At 34.5% G+C, this 21,097-nt stretch overlaps 1 protein-coding gene across 5 annotated transcripts in view; it reads right to left on the reverse strand.

The window, feature by feature from the left end:
• arvcfb (ARVCF delta catenin family member b) overlaps window positions 1-21,097 on the reverse strand; it is a 430,881-nt gene that overhangs the window by 84,717 nt on the left and 325,067 nt on the right. For all 5 annotated transcript variants that reach the window (XM_056457809.1, XM_056457811.1, XM_056457810.1 and 2 more), the window contains 2 exons: window positions 19,133-19,635; window positions 6,515-6,698 (listed from right to left, as the gene is read on the reverse strand). In XM_056457809.1, coding sequence (XP_056313784.1) covers window positions 6,515-6,698; window positions 19,133-19,635 — 687 coding nt within the window. The remainder of the gene's footprint in view (window positions 1-6,514; window positions 6,699-19,132; window positions 19,636-21,097) is intronic.

A 21,097-nucleotide genomic window follows, 5' to 3' on the forward strand; every position in this document is an offset into this window, starting at 1 on the left:
GTGAATAAGAAATTGTAATAAAACCACAAAACACAAACAGCTAATTATTTTTAAATAATACATATTGAATAGCATAAATAATTATGTCAATATCACACACAGCTAGATTTGCAGACAAAATTATTAGCGGTCCTGTGAAATATGAATTATTTTACAAATATTTCCCAAACAAAGTGAATCTCCTATGATGATAACTAAATTTAATTTATGCAATGATATTATAAAGTATTTTACTTATATTTACTATAACCAACACTGTACTGTAAGTACTGTCGGTAACACTTTATTTTGATGGTCCATTTGAGTATTAGTAGACTGTCTAATATCTGTTGATACTGCTCCTTCAACAGACATTTAACCAACTATAAGAAACTTTGCAAGTACATGTCAATTTACACTAACTCTAACCCTAACCACAATCCTAACCCCAATTTAACAGTCTACTTATAATCTAATGAGAATTAGTTGACATGTAGATGCAATGTAACAAACGAACCATCATAATAAAGTGTGACCGTACAGCCTACTCTTGCAATTACACAGACGGGGATTTAAAGAGAGTATACAGTACTTATGGTCATGAAACTGAACTACACTGACCTGATTCTGCCACTAGCACAAGCTGATTTAGACAATCAGACCTGTGTGTCGAGGCTTATCCAGCACAGGCAGGTCAAACAAGGACAATCACAGCCAAACAAGCCAATATTAAACCGACTTAATGCCACAATGTCAAGAGTGCAACCACAATATGAGAATCCAGGAATAGAAGGATTACTGCAGGATCCACAACAATAACACTACAGCATATTGCTTAAGCCCTAGACCACTTTAATGGAGGAAGATAACATGATCCGATGTCTCAATTTTTGCAATCAATGGGCTGCTTTGATGGGTCAGGGAAGGTCAAGTATCATAGTTTAGATAAAAACATATTCATTATTATATACGCGAACACTGGCACACTTGTTAAAATGAACAAAGAAGGCTTGTTTAACCTTTTGATATCAACTTTGAGTTTGATCTTGAATGAAAGTAGAGACTTTTTCAGTTTGTGGTGATGTAGGTGACATTGGATTGTATTTTTGAAGACTTTCTGATCCAAAGACCCAACTAACAATTCTTCAGCTGTGATTCTTGGAGATTTTCTTGTTACTTGAACCATCCTCCTGAGAGTGTTTTGGAAAAGGTGAAAAGGAAAATAGAAACATGTGCTCTTTCAGTCTGATTCATGACATTTTCTTTAACCCTTTAAGTGCCCTACCAAGAAACATCGGTAACAATTAATAAATGATTTATAGTATGTAGTTATTATAAAGCATTAGCTAATTGGTGATTCATTATCTGTTAAGCATTAACTCTACATTAATATACGTTAGTAAGCAGTTTATAACTGCATTCGAACTTAGGGCGCCCTGAAGTGGCGCAGACTATTGGCATACTCTTGTAGCCACTTTCCATTTTGTGAAGCTCAACATCCATCTGCTGCAAATCTCAGCAACGCCCTTTGGTTTTCCCCATTGTGTTAAGTTTCCAAATCTAAAAAATTCTAAAGCATCCAAATCCTCCTTCTGAAAGACCACATGATATTTAATGTTTATCATAATATTACACTTGTTGTTGTGGCATTATGAAGAATGGCTCACTTTGCAAGTTCAAATGCATCTGCTGCATGATATTGTAAAGCCAGATAGAATGCAATATGAATAAAAATATAGATGATTTTAAGGGATGTGAACAAAAACAATGATCCCAACGTACTTCCTTTTTTACATTTTCTATTTCTATAGCTTCCGAGAATCCAAAAAAGAGCCACTTTTTGATAAATAATGTTATGATAGCTGTTTTAACATTAAGTTATGTTTGAATTGCCTCTTGTCATACTGTACTTATGAAATAGTTTGATAACAAGTAGGAAATGTTTTTGGGCCAATGACATGACCGCACTGAAATGGCCAAAATTCGAATTATGAATAAACATTTTTGATGTGACATTGTAATTTAAATCAATAAAAAAGAGATTAAAACAAAGGTAGATGTGTTTTACTCATATGATTTCCTAGAGATACCAATAATTGTGGCACTTAAAGTTTTTTTGCTGATATTTTTGAACAAAATATCAAAAGGTTTAACAATAATCCCAACAGCCTTTATTTCTCATATTTACCAGTGCTGCCAATGTTAGTGGGCACTGTACTGATCTCATTTGTAATTACTAAAACATGCAATGACCACACTGAATTAAAAAAGACACTTCGTCTTTGGCAAAGAGCAGAATGAGCCTGGACCACTCTTACACAGCAATTTTCTCTTGCTTTTTAGAGACTAGAGTGGGTGCATGAAAAAAAAGGACTCCATTTATTGTGGCAGGATGCATGGTATCCATGGAGACATAAAGCCCTTTAGTGACTGGATATCTTAATCAAAAGCTGAGCTGCTCGAATGACACCCAGAGGAGAGGATCAGTGTCTGCTGAGAGCCTTGTCACATAATGACACAAAATGGTTAAATATAGAACACAGAGACTATTGATTTTTGTGAACGTTAGAAGATGGTTTTAGATATTTTTTTACAGATTTTCTTAGAAGAAGATCAAGTTCAATCTACAAAATTGTCTAGTCCTATATATATTCCCACTATACTGTATATACAGTTGAAGTCTGAATTATTAGCCCCCCTGTTTTTTTTTGTTTCTTTCCCCCCAATTTCCGTTTAACAGAGAGAAGATTTTTAAACACATTTCTAAACATAATAGTTTTAATAACTCATCTCTAATAACCGATTTATTTTATCTTTGCCATGATGACAGTAAATAATATTTTACTAGTTATTTTTCAAGACACTTCTATACAGCTTAAAGTGACATTTAAAGGCTTAACTAGGTTAATTAGGTTAACTAGGCAGGTTAGGGTAATTAGGCAAGTTATTGTATAACGATGGTTTGTTCTGTAGACAATTGAAAAAATAATTAGCTTAAAGAGGCTAATAATTTTGACCTTAAAAAAACCTTTTATTGACCTTTTATTCTAGCTGAAATAAAACAAATAAGACTTTCTTTAGAAGAAAAAATATTATCAGATATACTGTGAAAACTTCCTTGCTCTGTTAAACATCATTAGGAATTTTTTTAAAAAAGAAAGAAAAAAATTCAAAAGGAGTGCTAATAATTCTGTCTTCAACTGTATATATTCTTAAAGAGTTGCATCTTTTATATTAATCTAGTATGTAGTAATTATAGTATTCAATAAAATGACTTTAATGATAAGTGACAAGAATAAACTGATCACAAAATTACATTTATGAAAAAACTGAAAAAGAATAAAATAAAAGCTAATTCAAAATATTAGAAAATGACATAATAGCACGGTGTGCCATTAACACCCATTTTTAAAAAATTGTATAGGTTTTGTTATGGTTACACCTGATGTCCACACTACTCTGGCATCTTTGACCTGTGAAAATGGATCATTCGGAAAACGCCAAAGTCCCCATTTCAGTTAGGAATATGAGGCGCCGTGTAGGATTTAAATCAAACTTTGCTTATCAACACACACATAAACACGTGCATATACACCTATAAATTACTCACATATACACCTATACTTTTAGATGTTCAAAACAACATATATGAAACTTGTGTATATACATATAAACTTGACACACGCATACACTCACACACACACGCACATACATATAAACTCCATTTATGCAAACACTACGACACACGCGCACATACATATATACTCCATCCATGCAAACACACCCACATTAACACACGCACATCCATATATACTCCATCCATGCAAACACACCCACACACACACATACAACTCCCAGCATGCATAAACACCCGTTAAACAGTCGAGCAAACATCCAAAACAAGATACACCAACGTATACAAAGTTGTGCATATTTGCAGGTGATTTATATGTGGATGTGCGTTAACTTTTCAGTGTGTACGGAAGGCATGTCCGTTCAATCGGAAGGCATTAGGTAATTTTTTTTCTCATGCAAATCAACATGAATTTCAGAGTGATCTTGATAGCCGTGACGTTTTTCGGTGCTTTATTTACTTGTGCTAATTGCAATGAGGATGATATAGTCAGGCGAAAAAAAGTGAAACAAGATTATAAAACTGCAGCGCATTAAACACACGCGTCTTTAGTCTACCGCAAAACACAGAGTAGACGCGCACTACAATTTAAAGCACAGATAGCGTGACCGTCTCTCTCCGAACCGCAGATGGCGTGACCGCAGTCTTGAACTGCGGGCCTTGATGGCGAAACAAATTGCGCAATTCAGATTCTGTTTGCAGTTCAGCTGAAGGGGACACATTTGACTCCACTGAATTAGATATGGATCTTATTATAGTCGGCGAAGCAAGTACATTTCGCAAAATGTTAATTGCGACTGTAAGGTAACGCTATCACTGTTCATCATGGTCATTCAAATGGAGAAACGTGGCAAAATAGCTTACTTCGTCTTATTTTCTGATTAATGGCAGCTGGCAAACCAACAATGTGCATTCCTGCCACCTTCTGGACTGAAGTGTGGACCCAAAATAACCCATTAAGGATTGCGACACCATACAGAAAATCTTATTAGACAACAATGTATTTATTCTAAAAATAAATAATATTATATACTTCATGTGTGACCGTGTATTGATTAAACCTACTGCTTTCATTTATTTTAGGATTTTTAATAAACATTTTGCTGGAGCAGTCATGTCATGTTTTCAATAATCAAAAGACCTAATACCTCAATTAATCACATTATTTATATTTCATAAGCTTGAAGATAGGATAGATTTCACTACAACACGGCTAATTGAAATGACCCGATACAGGCTTATAATTATAAATAATTATATATTTCGTTTTGGCTGTGACTTTTACACTGAAACGACTTCTTTTTTATGAACTGAGATAACTTCCTGTTATACTGAAATACCTTCCGTTTAAAGTGAAAAATTCATGCGCACTCACATATGAAATCACTTGCATATATGTATATACACAAGTCACTATATATATATGGGTGTGTTTGCATAGATGGAGTTTATATGTATGTGCGTATGTTAGTGTGGGTGTGTATGCATGGATGGAATATATATGGATGTGCGTGTGTTAATGTGGGTGTGTTTGCATGGATGGAGTATATATGTATGTGCGTGTGTTAATGTGGGTGTGTTTGCATGGATGGAGTATATATGTATGTGCGTGTGTTAATGTGGGTGTGTTTGCATGGATGGAGTATATATGTATGTGCGTGTGTTAATGTGGGTGTGTTTGCATGGATGGAGTATATATGTATGTGCGTGTGTTAATGTGGGTGTGTTTGCATGGATGGAGTATATATGTATGTGCGTGTGTTAATGTGGGTGTGTTTGCATGGATGGAGTATATATGTATGTGCGCGTGTGTCGTAGTGTTTGCAAAAATGGAGTTTGTATGTGCGTGTGTGTGTGAGTGTATGCGTGTGTCAAGTTTATATGTATATACACAAGTTTCATATATGTTGTTTTGAACATCTAAAAGTATAGGTGTATATGCGAGTAATTTATAGGTGTATATGCACGTGTTTATGTGTGTGTTGATAAGCAAAGTTTGATTTAAATCCTACACGGCGCCTCATATAGGAAAGGCTGGTGTTATATAGTATACAGTAGTACACTCACCGGCCATTTTATTGGGTACACCTGTCCAACTGCTCATTAACGCAAATTTCTAATCAGCCAATCACCTGGCAGCCACTCAATGCATTTAGGTATGTAGACATGGTCAAGACGATCTTCTGAAGTTCAAACCAAGTATCAGAAAGGGGAAGAAGGGTGATTTAAGGGACTTTGAATGTGGCATGGTTGTTGGTGCCAAAAGGGCTGGTCTGAGTATTTCAGAAACTGCTGATCTACTGGGATTTACAGAGAATGGTCTGAAAAAAAAAAATTCAGTAAGTGGCAATTATGTGGGCACAAATATGCAGAAGAGCATCTCAGAATGCACAACACATCCGACCTTGAAGCGGACGGGCTACAGCAGCAGAAGACGACACTGGGTGCCACTCCTGTCTGCTAAGAACAAGAAACTGAGGCTACAATTTGCACAGGCTCATCAAGATTAGAATTCCCATTAAAAGATGGGAAAAACGTTGCCTGGTCTGATGAGTCTCGATTTCTGCTGCAACATTCAGATGGTAGGGTCAGAATTTGCCATCTACAACATAAAAACGTGGATCCGTCCTGCCTTGTATCAACGGTTCAGGCTGGTGGTGGTGGTGTAATGATGTGGTGGATATTTTCTTGGCACACTTTGGGTTTACGCCACAGCCTACCTAAGTATTGTAGCTGACCATTTTAATTTTTTATGACCACAATGTACCTATCTTCTGATGGCTACTTAGGATAATGCGCCATGTCATAAAGTGCAAATCATCTTAGACTGGTTTCTCGAACACCAAAAGAAGCATTTACTGAGAATAACAAGATAAGACGCAAGCAATCAGATCAATGTACCTCAGACATCCCGATGTGTTCTTGAAGACAGTGGTCCACTCGGCATCTCGTGGCTTTGAGTCCTCATTGGGCTCGTGTTCCCATCCCGAATGAGGGATGATGACCTCGTTGGTCATCGTCTGAAGGCCGTGGTTAATTATCACCATCTTCAGTGGCTCATACGAAGACAAGTTCCAAAGTGTTCCTAACAAGTGGAATGAGAAGAAAGGAGAAAATAGGATCTGTTACTTCTCTTAACAACGCCGTTAGCAGTGCTGTTAGATCTGTTGACATACGGCACGCATTACAAAAGCATTGATTCTGAGTTTTCAGACAGGGGCCTCCATTACAGACCACAGCTAAGAAGAATTGAGAGGGAAAATAGTGAAAGAAATGGTTGAGAGTAAACAGAATGTGAAAGGGCCAGGCTGTTATTTTCTACACAATAAAACAGGGGAGCTTGTTCTATAAGCCAGCAGACGTATACCCTATATACGCCTACACTCTTAAGACTGGCCTTTGTTTTATTAACTTGGCAAACCCCATTCAGCTACTGCAACGCTGGGAAATGTAGAGTGGATAAATAAACTGCCTTCTCTTGGGTTAGTAAAAATGAAGTCTCCAGACCGCAGGGCATTCTTGCTAAAACCAGAAATAGAACGTGTTTGACTACAAATTCAAACAATTGGACTTACTGATACTCGTTTTTTCCTCTGTCATACACATTATCACTCCACATTATGCTCACTACGCAATTACTTCTAGTTCAAAAACAACTACAACAGACGACGAAAGGTCTATGAGCATATTTAGCTCTGGGTAGCTCCCCAAATAAATGTATTTACCGTGGGATAATAATCTGATTTGTAAGCAGTCTGTACCGCCATCACCTCATGGCTCTGAATGGCCATTAGACTGTGGTTGAAGGCCAGATAACAGACGCTCTACACTTGGCCTTGGTGCACACGTGTGAATGTCTATTTGTAAAGTGGAACATTAAGGATCATGGATCATTACCGGTGAGCTCATGCACTCGTGCGTGTGTTATTGTGTCAGATAGGCTTGGAGATGTAGAGGTCTATAAATAGCACATGCTGATTAACTTCACTCCATTGGTTGTAATAGCAGGCAGACTGGAGCGGACATAGGGCTTTATAATCCGTAATTACATTGTATACGGGTGTAATGGTACGCTAAAATTGTTCGGTATGTATTATGGTTTTGAATAATGTTTTTTTTTTTAGGTCGGCCAGGAGATTCCTTCAAAAATGGCTTCTTTTTTTATTAAACAGTCTTTTATTGAGCAAAATGTGGCTTCGGCTTGTAATACATTACATTATGAATAAAATATTTAGCTCAGTTAAAGCAGTAAACAATATAAGAAAAGCATTACCTGTGTATTACTGTACTATTAAAGGTTATTGACAACAACAAACTAATTATTTAAAGATTTACCAACACTTAAAGGAATAGTACACCCAAAAATAAAAATGTACTCACAATTTACTCATACTCAAGTGGTTTCTTTCTCCTGCTAAAGACAAAAGATGATATTTTGAAGAAAGCTAAAAACCTGTAACCATTGACTTCCAGAAAAATAAATACTAGGGAAGTCAATGGTTACAGGTTTCCAGCTTTCTTCAAAATATCATCTTTTGAGTCCAACAGAAGAAAGAAATTGAAAAAGATTTGAGTAAATTATAATCACATTCTAATTTATAGGTGAACTATCCCTTTAAATCAACATTTACAAATAAGTAATTTGCAATTTGCAGGGATTTTAACATTAATTTCTACAGTAGATCTATTTTTACAGTTACACATCTAATCCAGTTCATTGTTAGCATATAATAATGGTAATTTTCATGACTTATTTGACAGATTTATATAACGATATACATTACATTTAAGACGTTATGGTTAAGTAAAGCATAATGAGTAAATAACCTAATATTTGAAGATTGTTTCCCTGGTGAGTTTAAGTTTCATATTGTTAATTAACTGTTTTACTGACATCTTTGTGTGACTGAAACACTGATTATGTGATTACATGAGATGTGAGATGTTATTTTTTGTTTATTTTGAGCTATAGCTAATTGCAAATTTAAGGGAATGATCACGGTGTCATCTACAGCAATCTGTTATAAACACCACCTATTGTTTGCTTTTCCTGATACAATGTTCAGAATTAAGATGATACTTTGTTTCTTAATCTGATTTTTGGACCAAAGATGTGCAATATAAAGTTCTTTTGAAATATTTATACTGTAAATTGTTGTTAGAAATGCATTTATGTTGCACAGACTTACTTGCATACATCCTCACACACACAACCAATTAAATACTTGAGGGTTTTAAAAATGTAAAGAAATGTATATTTATTTTATTTAAAGGTTTTAATGCTCACAATATTTACAATGATCACGTAACACTGCAGACTGAAGTGATGGCTAATTAAAAATTAAACAGAGAAAAAAGGAATTTTAAATTAAATTATTGTTATTTTTTAAGAATATTTCACAATGTTTTTCAACATGTGAATTAGATCCTGTAGGTACTTGACTCAAACTTGTGAACTTTGACATAATGTCCAAATGATGTATAAGATCCCAAAAACAAATAACAAAAAGTTCTAATATACACTTAAGATGTGATGTCACATTACTGTACAGTAAAATCCTAATCCTAACCTTTATCTTCATAGCATTGCAAATATCAGTTTGTAATATACAAAAAAAAATTGTGTGAAGTGCACAGTAAAAGTGGAGTTGAGTGGAAATATAAACTAAATATGTGCATTATATAAATACTGCTCATAAACAGCAGGCGGTATTCATAGATGTAACAGAGTGTAAACTAAACCCCAGAAACTGTATTGATAAGTCACAACTTAACAAGCAGACAGTTTAACAATTAACTTTGAGATTACCGCCTTTCACACAGCGATATCGGTAAATATCCGGAAATTTTCCAGAACTTAACGGGTAAATTAAAAAAAAGCGCTGTTCACACAGGCAAGGACGTTCTGGAATTTTTCCGGAAAAGACCATTCACACATCCACTCCAAAATACCGGCACTGACATCATTAACCAGAAATGAGCTCTAATCATCTGCATTTGTATTTGTAAATATAGAAGGGGTCGGACTTGGTTTCACTTTTGTTTAAAGCTTTAGTATTCCTGCAGCTGCTTCGTCCCAGAGACATCCAAAGGCAGAAGCGCGAACTGCAGCTAAAAGTTTACACATTTGACTACATTACAAATTATGTGGATGGATAAGTGTTGTGAACCACTTTGCATGTCGAGATGTACATAATATGCCTGTGTGCTGGCGCTTACCGGCTGCTTTACGTGCACAAGCGTCAAGCAACTGAAGCAGAGCTTGAAGGTGAACAAACATCGATAATTTTTCCCCAGTTGCCATTAAGAAGGATCATAGAATCTGACTAACAACTAGCAGCAAAAATTTGTGTCTGAAAAAAATATTCAAGACGCTCTTTATGGCAATTTTCCTTCTGCGTTCACACAGAGCAGCACTCTGGCAAATTACCGGTAATATTGCAGCTTGCAGAACGAGTTCACACATGATCCCTTTCTGGAAAATTACCGGTAATTTTCCTGAAATGTCTGTATGTGTGAAAGGGGATAATTAGTTTTTATAAAGTTTAAAAACAAGACTATTGATATGTATACGCATTATTAAAAAGTATAAATAAAATGCAGATGAAATACATACCTTTTTTTAACACAAAATCTAAATCTCCTAAATCTAACTAAAATAGGGCATATAAATTGACAACCGTACATGTATTGTACATACACACCACACCATGGTAAAAACCATGAAATGCTATTTTAGAAGGACTCTGGTGTTGTATCCAGTTGATTCCTCAAGCATCTTCTGCAGGTTCCTGGATATCCCACAAATCTAATACAGAAAGAGCCAATGAAAGCCACATGAGAGAAGCTAAACCTTGCGAGAGGTGCAGCCTGATTGAGTTTACTCCTTCCGGCTTGTCATTGGAGCCTCCCAGCTAATTCAATTTCCTGGGAGCAGCAGACATGCTGTTCTAACAGGCCATTCACTTAAGGCTATTACAGTTCCATCCTGCCCCCTACCATTCATCATACGCTGATTGGACAAGCGAGTCAGAGAAAAAGAAACAGGAAGAAAGGGTAAATGAGGTAATCATCTCAGAAATGCCACAACACACTGGAATTTCTGAACAAATGTCATTTTGTAAGCGACGTTTGGTGGCCTTTTTCTAATGCCCTCCAATTTCCTTTTTCACAAACCCTCAGGGGATTTGAGGTGAGGTGCATGAGTAATCCAGACAATAACAAACAATATGGTATCATTATCATTATACAGAATCTGTGAGATTCAACACAATACCAAAAAAATGCTAATCAAATTTGTTTTAGTTTATGATCTACTATTGGTTTCTCTTTAATGTAATTTGTTTAATGTAATTTAATGTAATTTGGATCATATTTTGTTTTACCATTAATAGTTTTGTGTATTTTCTTTTTCTTTTCATTTTTTTGGCATTACACAACCTGTTCATGTTCTAAGAAGTAATACATTTGCCTCAAAATTAGTCCATAAAAAGAAAGATGCAAATTCCACCGTCTTTTTGTTCTTTTGAACACAAGAGAAGATATTTTGAAAAATGTTGGAGACCTGCAACTATCAATAGTAGGAAAAACAAATACTATAGAAAAGTCAAAACGCAAACAAAGAGAAAACTGAAGTCATTGCATTTGGGAACAGAGATAAAGCTCTCTAGGTGAATGCATACATTGGCTCTAAGGGTCAAACAACAAAAAATAAGGTCAAGAATCTTGGTGTTATTCTGGAGTCAGATATGAGTTTCAGTAGTCATGTCAAACTAGTTAGTAAATCATACTGTCATCTCAAAAACATTGCAAGAATTAGATGCTTTGTTTCCAGTGAGGACGTAGAGAGACTTGTTCATGCTTTTATCAGCAGTAGGGTGGATTACTGTAACGGCCTCCTCACTGGCCTTCCCAAAAAAACAATCAGACACAGTTGCAGCTCACCCAGAACGCTGCAGCCAGGACCCTGACCAGAACCAGAAAATCAGAGCACATCACACCTATCCTCAGGTCTTTACACTAGCTCCCAGTTAAGTATTATTACTTCTCTATAAATCACTAAATGGCCTACAACCTCAATACATTACAGATATGCTCACTGAATACAAACCTAACAGATCACACAGATCTTTACGATCAAATAAACTAGAAATTCTAGGGTGAATCGGTTTTCAGCTGCAACGCCCACCGCTGCTGGAATAAGCTTCCAGAAATGATCAGATGTGCTCCAACGTTTCGATTCAAGACTTGAAACACATCTTTTTATCTGTGCCTTTACTGAATTAATACTGTGCTATGTCCGACAGATCGCACTATTGTGTCTTTCTTTTCTTTTACATTTTTTTATAACCGGTTTTTAACACATTTGAATCTGTTTTTATCTGTTTTTAATCACTCTTATTATTTGTTTTTATTTTCTTATACACTTGTCTCTTTTATTCCTGTTTATGTAAAGCACTTTAAATTGCCACTGTGTATGAAATGTGTTATATAAATAAACTTGCGTTGCCTTGCCTTGAAGTCAGTGGATGCAGGTTTCAAACATTCTTCAAAATATCTTTGTGTTTTCAACTGAATAGAAAAAAGGTCCCACTTCATATTAAGTGGCCTTAACAAAGTACTTACTTCAAAATATAAATACAATGTACTTAATGTGTTGCATTAATGTACATAATGTATTGCAGAACACGTCTGGTGCTATTGAGGTGGGATACGGGTAAGGTTAGGGGCAGGTTTAGTGATATGGGTAGGTTTAAGTTTGGGTTAAAGTGTAAGAAATTGGGTCAACAGTGTAATTATAAATGTAATTACAGCAAATTATAAAAAATGTAATTACACACAGGGATTAAATCATTCATAAGCACAATGTAAAAACATGTATTTACACAATAAGTATATTGTAACAAATTATTAATTTCAGTTTAAGTAGTTAAGGTCACTTAATATAAAGTGAATCCTAAAAACAACAACTCTGGCTTGGAACATGTCAAGGATGTAAACAAACTAAAAAAGCTTCAAACAAAGGGCCAAAATCAACAGCATGTCCATTGTAACGGCACTTCAGCAACATTTCTGAATGAAGCAAACATTGTAAATGAATCAATTCAGTGAATGATTTAGTGACTTATTCCTAAGTAATGTGCATTCAACTCATGTGGGAAAGATTGCATTTACCACTTGAATGCACATGAACACCACCATAAAGTCTTAATTATGAGTGGGAAATGTTTTTACTCTTAAGCCCTGATTTTTTTTTAAAGTTAGGGCCATAATGTCCGTAAGAAAACATGTCAGACACAATTTATCCTGTATTATGGTCATTCATTCATTTTCCTTTGGTTTAGTCCCTTGTTTATCAGGAGTCGCCACAGCGGAATGAACCGCCAAATATTCCAGCATATGTTAATTTTAATTTTCAATAAATCTAAAAAGCTAAATCTAAATAAAAACAGAAAAAGTTAATCATAGCAGAATTTAAAAACTTAAGAATTTTTTATATATGAAATATACATTGCATGTAATGTCACAAATACAACTTGCAGCTTGTAAATACAAAGTTTTCAGGAGGACATGAACATAGCATACATTTTAAATCATCATTAATTGTATTGATAGTTTTATTTTTATTTTTAATATTTTGAATGAATGAGAATGACACACTGACTCATTCACAAAGGCGGCCACTTGTTATTGCCTACTGGAGTAACAAAGTATTAAATTAGCAGAAGAACTAATTGAAAAATCCTCACCACCTACAAAAAGATGGAAGTATGCATTAAAAGTGTTTTTCCATATGATCAGAACAAAACAAAGAGAAAATAAAAAGAGACGAAGAACAAGAGCAGGTTGAAGAGTTGCAGGAGATTAAAAAAAAAACCACAGTGTTCATGGTTACTGGTTTAAAGCTTAATGCTTTGGCTGATTGGTTGTAATTAAATTGTAATTTACTTCAAAAGACTGTTTTACATTTAAGCTGGTGAGATTTTAAAAGGGAAATGATGATGCTTTGAAGCCTTGACCGGGGTGATATAGAAATATTAATACAAACTGTTAAATATTCCGAGCACATGAAGAACACTTGAAACAGGGTCACCAAATTAAAATGGACAGTTTAATAAAAAAAAAAAATGCTGAAATGGGGAAAAGGTAATGAACAAGGCAGATACTTCTGCAGTTAAAATTATATAATAATAATAATAATAATAATAATAATAATAATAATAATAATAATAAAGTATGGACAAATCCCCACAATACAGCTTTTGTTGAGAGTACAAGAGATTAGCGCTGCACAATACATCGTTTCAGTATTGATATCGCAATGTGCAAATCTGCAAGTCACATCGCAGTATCTGCAATGCCAAGTTAAATTAACAAAGAAAATTTATTTCTTGTGAAATTAACAAGAAAACGGTTCAAAACAAAGTGAGCAAAGTTTAATCCTAAACGAGTAAACATTGTTTTTAAAAGTCTATGATTATGTATGATTTCTTGAAATTAAAAAATATGTTAACAAAGATTTAATGTATTTAATTATTTATATAATTAAGACTATAGTAGTTAACATTTGAAGTGGATCAAAAAGTTTTTTAAAATTGTCTTTAGACAAGAGCGGTTGTTGTCGAACAGTTTTAGGTTAGTTTCAGTTTCACTCCCCTACAAAATAATCACAATCAATGTAAAATGATTATTTCTTTTAAAACAAAGTTTTAAGCATTCTTGAGAAGTTATTTTCTTGTCGTAATAATTAAAAATCGCAGAAAAATAAAACATTGCAATGTCAGTTTTTTCCAATATTGTGCAGCCTTACAAGTAATGTTGCTGATACTGATACTATCAACCATGGCGTTCAGGAGCATATGGTGAACTTATTTTTACAGCGCTGCAATCCTTTCTAATTGTACAAAAACATTCCCGGGTTTTCCAGGTTGCTGGAAGACCATTATGAGGGCAATGTTTTCATAGAGGCCTTGCAGATGAACCGCAAGGCTGTCCAGGGCTTGTTTTAAAACTGACCGCACTATATTCCCTCCATCCTGAAGAAGAAAAGCTATTTTTAACTGAGGCGGACAGCAACCATGTGTTGTAAAGTTAATCATGGAGGCTGCAGAGCTGATATACTGTATACGTCAGTACGCTTTCACACTCCAGCAGCACAAGGATTCACTCAGGTGTTTCACACACCAGACACTTTTTTTTTGGTCCATTAAAAAATATGCTGAATGTCTGGTCTGGAGAACCATCAGTCAACGTCATTGACGGAAAGACTTTCTCTTTCAGTTGATTCTACAGCCCTGAGATTGATTGATTGATTCTTTCTTTCTTTCTTTCTTTCTTTCTATACTTTGATTAAATAGTTTTATCTCAATAGTTTTATCTCAAGTTTTTTTTATTTAATGGTTTAAATTGAAAAAGAAACAGTTTACAGTAACAAGAGTAACAGTAAAGACATGTAAAATGTTACAAAAAACGTCTATTTTAAATAAATGCTCTATGAAATTAGATTTTTTTTAATGAATCCCGATAAAATGTTTATTAAACTATAAAATAATCAATATTAAATATTAAACAGTAAAATTGTCTTCAACATTGATTGTAAGACATTTTTTTATATAAGTTCAGTTTTTCCATCACAATTTACCCTTTAAATGAAATATATTTAAAAAATGTTTCTTTAAATTTTAATGTTACTTCAAAATATGAATGTTTTACAGCATTTTTTGAGCAAATGAATAGTTTTGGTGAGCATGTTGAGCAATTATATATATATATATATATATATATATATATATATATATATATATATATATATATATATATATATATATATATATATATATATATATATATATATATATATATTTAACTGGTCATTAAAAAGTCTATTATTATTATTATTATTATTATTAACTGACAGAAGAAATGACATGTAAAAGCAAAGATGTAAAATGTTACAAAATACGTCTATTTTATATAAATGCTAGATACATTTTTAATAAATCCTGATAAATGTATATTAAACCATATAATACTCCACATTAAAAATTAAACAGTAAGTTGTTTTCAACATCGATCGCAAGACATTTTTGATTTCTAAGTTCAGTTTTTCCATCAAAATTTACTCTTTAAAGGGCACCTATTTTACACCTTTTACAAGATGTAAGATAAGTCTTTGGTGTCTCGTAAATATGTCTAAAGTTTCAGCTCAAAATACCCATCAGATTATTTATTATAGCCTCCAGAATACCCATTTTGATGTCTGAATACATTGTTTCTTTTTAGCCTGTGGCTTTAAATCCATATGAGCCGCTTCTCCGCCCACCGTTCCCACGTGCATGTCTGCTTCTCATCACAGACTCGGATGAAGCTGAAATACAGCTCATTAGTCAAAAATACAGAGTACGTTTATTTGATGTATTTGCGGTGAACTTTATTCAAGCCTTTCTGAAATGATGAGTCTCACACAAAGGCTGTTTGCAGTACACACACACGCGCACACATTAGTGTTTACTGACACCATGCAGCTGTGGTGATTATAGCAGTTAACAATTACTTAACCATTTTACTGTCTTTATTACAAACATGCTCTGTTTTTAAAACGGGAGTTTTAAAAATATTTCTTTGTGATTTAAAAAAAAAAAATTATAAGTTTTATAAGTTTAAAACGGATTAAAAAACATAAAAAAAAAAAAATATTTTAATCCCAGTTTATTTGAGAAAAAAAAAATGTTCTGTGGACATGTTATTATAGAAACATGGCGCCTGTCATTCAGTTTAGTGGCCGGGGAAAACCTCACTCGTTGCGGTGGGCCTCAAAATCATTGGGATTTGGGTCCTATTTTAATGTTAAGAAATTTTAAAAGACACTTGTTGGGTTTTGATCATTCCAATATGACTGTGGACGCACTATACATACAAGCAGTTCTGTCCAAACAGCTTACAAAAGATGATTTTCATCATTGGTGCCCTTTAAACGAAACACTTTATAATAGAAAAAGTTTTCTTTAAATGTTTGTTATTTCAAAATATGCAATATTTCAATATAGCAAATGGATTTAGCTTTGGAGAGCAGCTTAAAAAATGATTTATTTTGTCATAAAAAAAGTCTATTAGCATTATCGTTATAACTATTATCATTTTAGATTTTGAAAATGCCTCTGTCTATCCATTCCATTTATTAAAAACTTCTGTGTATATGCAAACATGACTTCAGTCCTGTTGTTTTTGTGTCTGGCCTACAGCCTGACCTCTTTGGCATTTTCCACATTCTAGTAAATGTATGTCAGGTCCTGGCGATCAGGTCAAAGAATTAAGGTCCCGGGGGACACCCATAAACCCCGGCGTGTTCTTACGGTAACATTTAGCAGGTCAAGACCCTGCTCTAAAGATTGACCTGCTGAAAGAGTGACCTGGATTCAGTCAACATCAATCTGGTCTCATCTGATATTTAAACATGTAAGACTTGGCGAGAGGCCTATGGAAGGATTCTTGCCAAGCGGGACTAGATGAAATGAGAAAGATAACAATGAATGAATCATAGAAGATTTAGGATGAACAAGCTAAAAAGATGGAGAGCTATTTTTGTCACTGGCCTGAATATTACTTATATTGGTCAGGCAGTCACATGAGGCAAAGCCTGATAATGCTGGAATTGAATATCAGCCAGCGCTGTGACCATCACAGACATCTCCACATCAAATGTCAAGTTAAAGCAGTAAAAAGTGACAGATTACAGTGGTTAAATGATCAATATCGACAGTAACAGCTTTTACACTGCTACTACAAATCATTTCAAATAAACACTGTTCTTTTGAGTTTTTTTAACATCTGGAATGAATAGTAAATTAAATTAAATACATATTTAAAAAGGTATAATGATTTTGACAGTACCACAAAATCCATGTAAAAAATATATATATATTTTTTTTTAAATATTTTTTTTATTTACATGGATTTTGTAGCACTGTCATTGTTAAAATCATTATACCTTTTTATTATGTATTTAATTTATTATATATATATATATATATATATATATATATATATATATATATATATATATATATATATATATATATATATATATATATATATATAATATAACTAGCATATTTAATACATTAATGCTAATAATTAATTTTTTTATTAATAAAGAACATTTATTTTTGCTATAGCAGATATGAATAGCATTTTAAAAGCAGATTAAAATAGAAAAGTTATTCTGAATTAGATGAATCATTTGATGATTGTAATGTTTTTACTGTTTTTATGCTCATATAAATGTAAGAAAAGTAAGCATAACAGAATAAAAGCACAGTTATACTGTACATAAAAGACTAAAAACATAATTAGAGTATATAAAAGTGCATAAGTAATGATATTTTGGGTACAAAAAAATAGGTCAGTCCAATCAACTCAAAAATCTATTTTACTAGACAGACTTGTCTTAAGACTGATTATACTTCTGCATTAAGTGCACACGTATGCTCCAGGGCAGCCTTCGCATGGTCCCATGGTCCTCGCCATGGTTTACGCCGGCGCTTACGCGCACCTCTCAAAAAATTTAACTACACATAGCAACAACGCATAATGCAAGCTCTGTGACTGGTCGGCTTGATAGCAGTGATGAGTGTGGGTGCTGCTGAGAGCCATGAGCCCGGTGGAGCGAGTGTTTACAAGTGTGGAGTCCCGGAGCTCCAGACGAAAACTTTTGCTTTGTGTTAACCTTATGATTAGATTTGTTGCACGTTCCCACCTCTAAATGAGCGAGTTTTAACTACTTGTACATCAAGGCAGCATTCAGACAAAACAAAACACCCGTAGAGAAACTCAACACAGATGGAAAAAAAAAAAAAAAAACGTACTGCCATCTAGCGTTTCGGAAGTGTTATTGCAGAGCAACACAAACAGCATGCAGAAGTAGAAATGTACTGCTACGCACAAGGCATGCACCGTGGGTCACGGTGATCATGCAAAATCAACTTTTGGAAGCTGTATGGACAGAACGTGTGTAAGTATAGTGTGTCCACATTCATACTGGAGTGATATAAATAACAACAATTCTCTTTTTAATTTCCTGACATTAAAATAGAATCCAAATCCCAGTGATTTTGAGGCCTATTGTAACGTGTTGTTGAATTTAAAGGCACAGGCTACAAAAACAGAAACACTTTACTCAGAGCCCATATTGGGCATATTCTGCATTGTATAATAAATAATCTGATGGGTGTTTTGAGCTGAAACTTTACAGACACATTCTGGAGACACCAAAGACTTATCTTACATCTTGTAAAAAGCATAAAATATGAACCCTTTAATGTACTGTAGCTAGCTAGTTTCCTTCCCTCATAGAAGTATATTTTTACTTTGGACTTATAGCCAGGTTAGCCCCCAAAAAGTCCGGGAACCCATAAAAAAGCACATCAAAACACATCAACTATATAACTTATTCTACAATGTTTGTGTTCATGTTCACAACATTAGCTCCAGCACTGAATGGAGTGGATGACGACAACATACCTGTGATGAGCTCCCGAACTTCCATGTCATTGGTTTTCCTCAGCAGTCGGACGAGAGCAGGAATCCCGTCGCAGCTCTTGATGGCCACCTTGTTATCGTGGTCTTTCCCGTAGGAGATGTTTCTCAGAGCTCCGCAGGCCTTGCGATGGACTTCAGCTTTCGGGTGGTCCAGCAAACTCACCAGCACTGGGATGCCCTTGAGCTGCCGGACGTCCTTCTTGATCTTGTCGTTCTCATAGCAGAGATGCTGCAGGTAAGCGGCGGCATTGGACTTGACCGGGTCGATTGGGTGACCGAGCATGGCGATGACTTCAGGCAGGTCGGGGTCTCTCCAGCGAGGGTCTTTGCGTATGCTGTCGATGGAGGGCGAGCGACGGCCGCCCATGCGGTCCAGACTGGCCATGCTGCCCCTCTCGGGTTGGGCAAGAGGCGCCGGGTACATACCATGAATGTAGGGATGTCTTTCGTCGATTAATTCGGCCTCTATGGGATCTTCATAGCCTCTGTTTAAAAATAAATAAACAGGAAGAGAGTTTTAACAGTCACCCAGAGGGATTTAAACCAGACATGCAGTTCATTTTAGATTTCATTTGAACACATTTTAAGGTACATGTCTAAAAAAATTTCAGGACATTTTTTAAATATATTTTTTATAAATTTTATTTTTTATATAATAAAAAAATTCTATATTTGAAACTAGGATTGCACCAATATCGAAACGTACCAATATGCAATATTTACATTGCAAGGTTTGCAACATCATGTTCAGATCAATATATCATGAGCTAAAAAAATAGGTTTTTATAGTGTGAAAGATTTTTATTTGGATGTGTTTTTAGAGCCTGTGACTTAGAGATTTCAAGTCAATTTAAACCATTTGGGTACTAGAAATTGCAAAGTTTGTCACTTGCCTTTTACAACAAAGATGCCGTTTTCGCGTCTAAGTAACATGGTAAAGCAATGGTAAAACGGGTCTCCGGCAGAAATGGTGACATAAACAAATGAATAACCATCCATAATTCAACACTATTGTGTCGGTGGACTAAATGTGCTTGATGAGATGTTTTTCTGTGGACTCTTACTGTACTTTCAAAATAAACCGTGATGTACAGCAATGAATGCGTGTGTCTTTGTTATTTTAATGATATGCACTCCATATCTAATAAGCGTTTTCTGTACAACTTATACAAAATTCAGCAAATACATTCTTTAAATGCTTCCCATTGAAAAACAACTAGCTGCAATGGCTGCTTGAGGGTTGTAGCTTTAAACTGATGTACAATTTTTCAAGATTACTCATGTTCATTTTGATGTAATCCATTCAGAAACATTGACATGTGGAAAAACAGCGCCCCAGTGTCCGTGTCGGGGTGCTGACTATAGGGTTAATAAAGATTTACTGGGTTATTTTTATTTTTACAATAAAGACTACAGTATATGGGGTTATTCTACATTAAATTACTGAGTTTCAGTAATCTAATGAGTTTGAGTTTATAAAATATTGAGCGCAATATTGTTAGACTCCACCAAAAACCATGAATCACGTTTTTATTTTTATCTTTGTTCTATTGTCATGTTCTGTGCTTTAGTTTTTGTATCATTTTGTATATTTTATGCAGATGTGCTCACCTCCAAAGTCATCCCGAGCAATATAAAAATACACTGTAAAAAGCTATTTGTTTGCTTTACTTAAAAAAGTGAGTACAGCCATTGCTTTTAAAATGACTAGCTAACTTTACTTTAAGTAAGTGAACACATTGGTTTAAAATGATTAAGTGCATGAATATTATGCATAATTACAAAAATTAAGTTAATTCAACCGTTCCAAGTTACAACAGATTTACTCATATTTTAAAGTGAAGTCAACTTGTTGCTTTTAGGGCAATGGGTTTACTCTCTCTAAACAGTTACTCAAGTCATCTTGTGCAATTATATCACAATGTATATCTCAATGCAAGTTTTTTT

The sequence above is a fragment of the Danio aesculapii genome, chromosome 5, assembly GCF_903798145.1.
Source record: "Danio aesculapii chromosome 5, fDanAes4.1, whole genome shotgun sequence".
In the NCBI taxonomy this organism is placed as follows: Eukaryota; Metazoa; Chordata; class Actinopteri; order Cypriniformes; family Danionidae; genus Danio; species Danio aesculapii.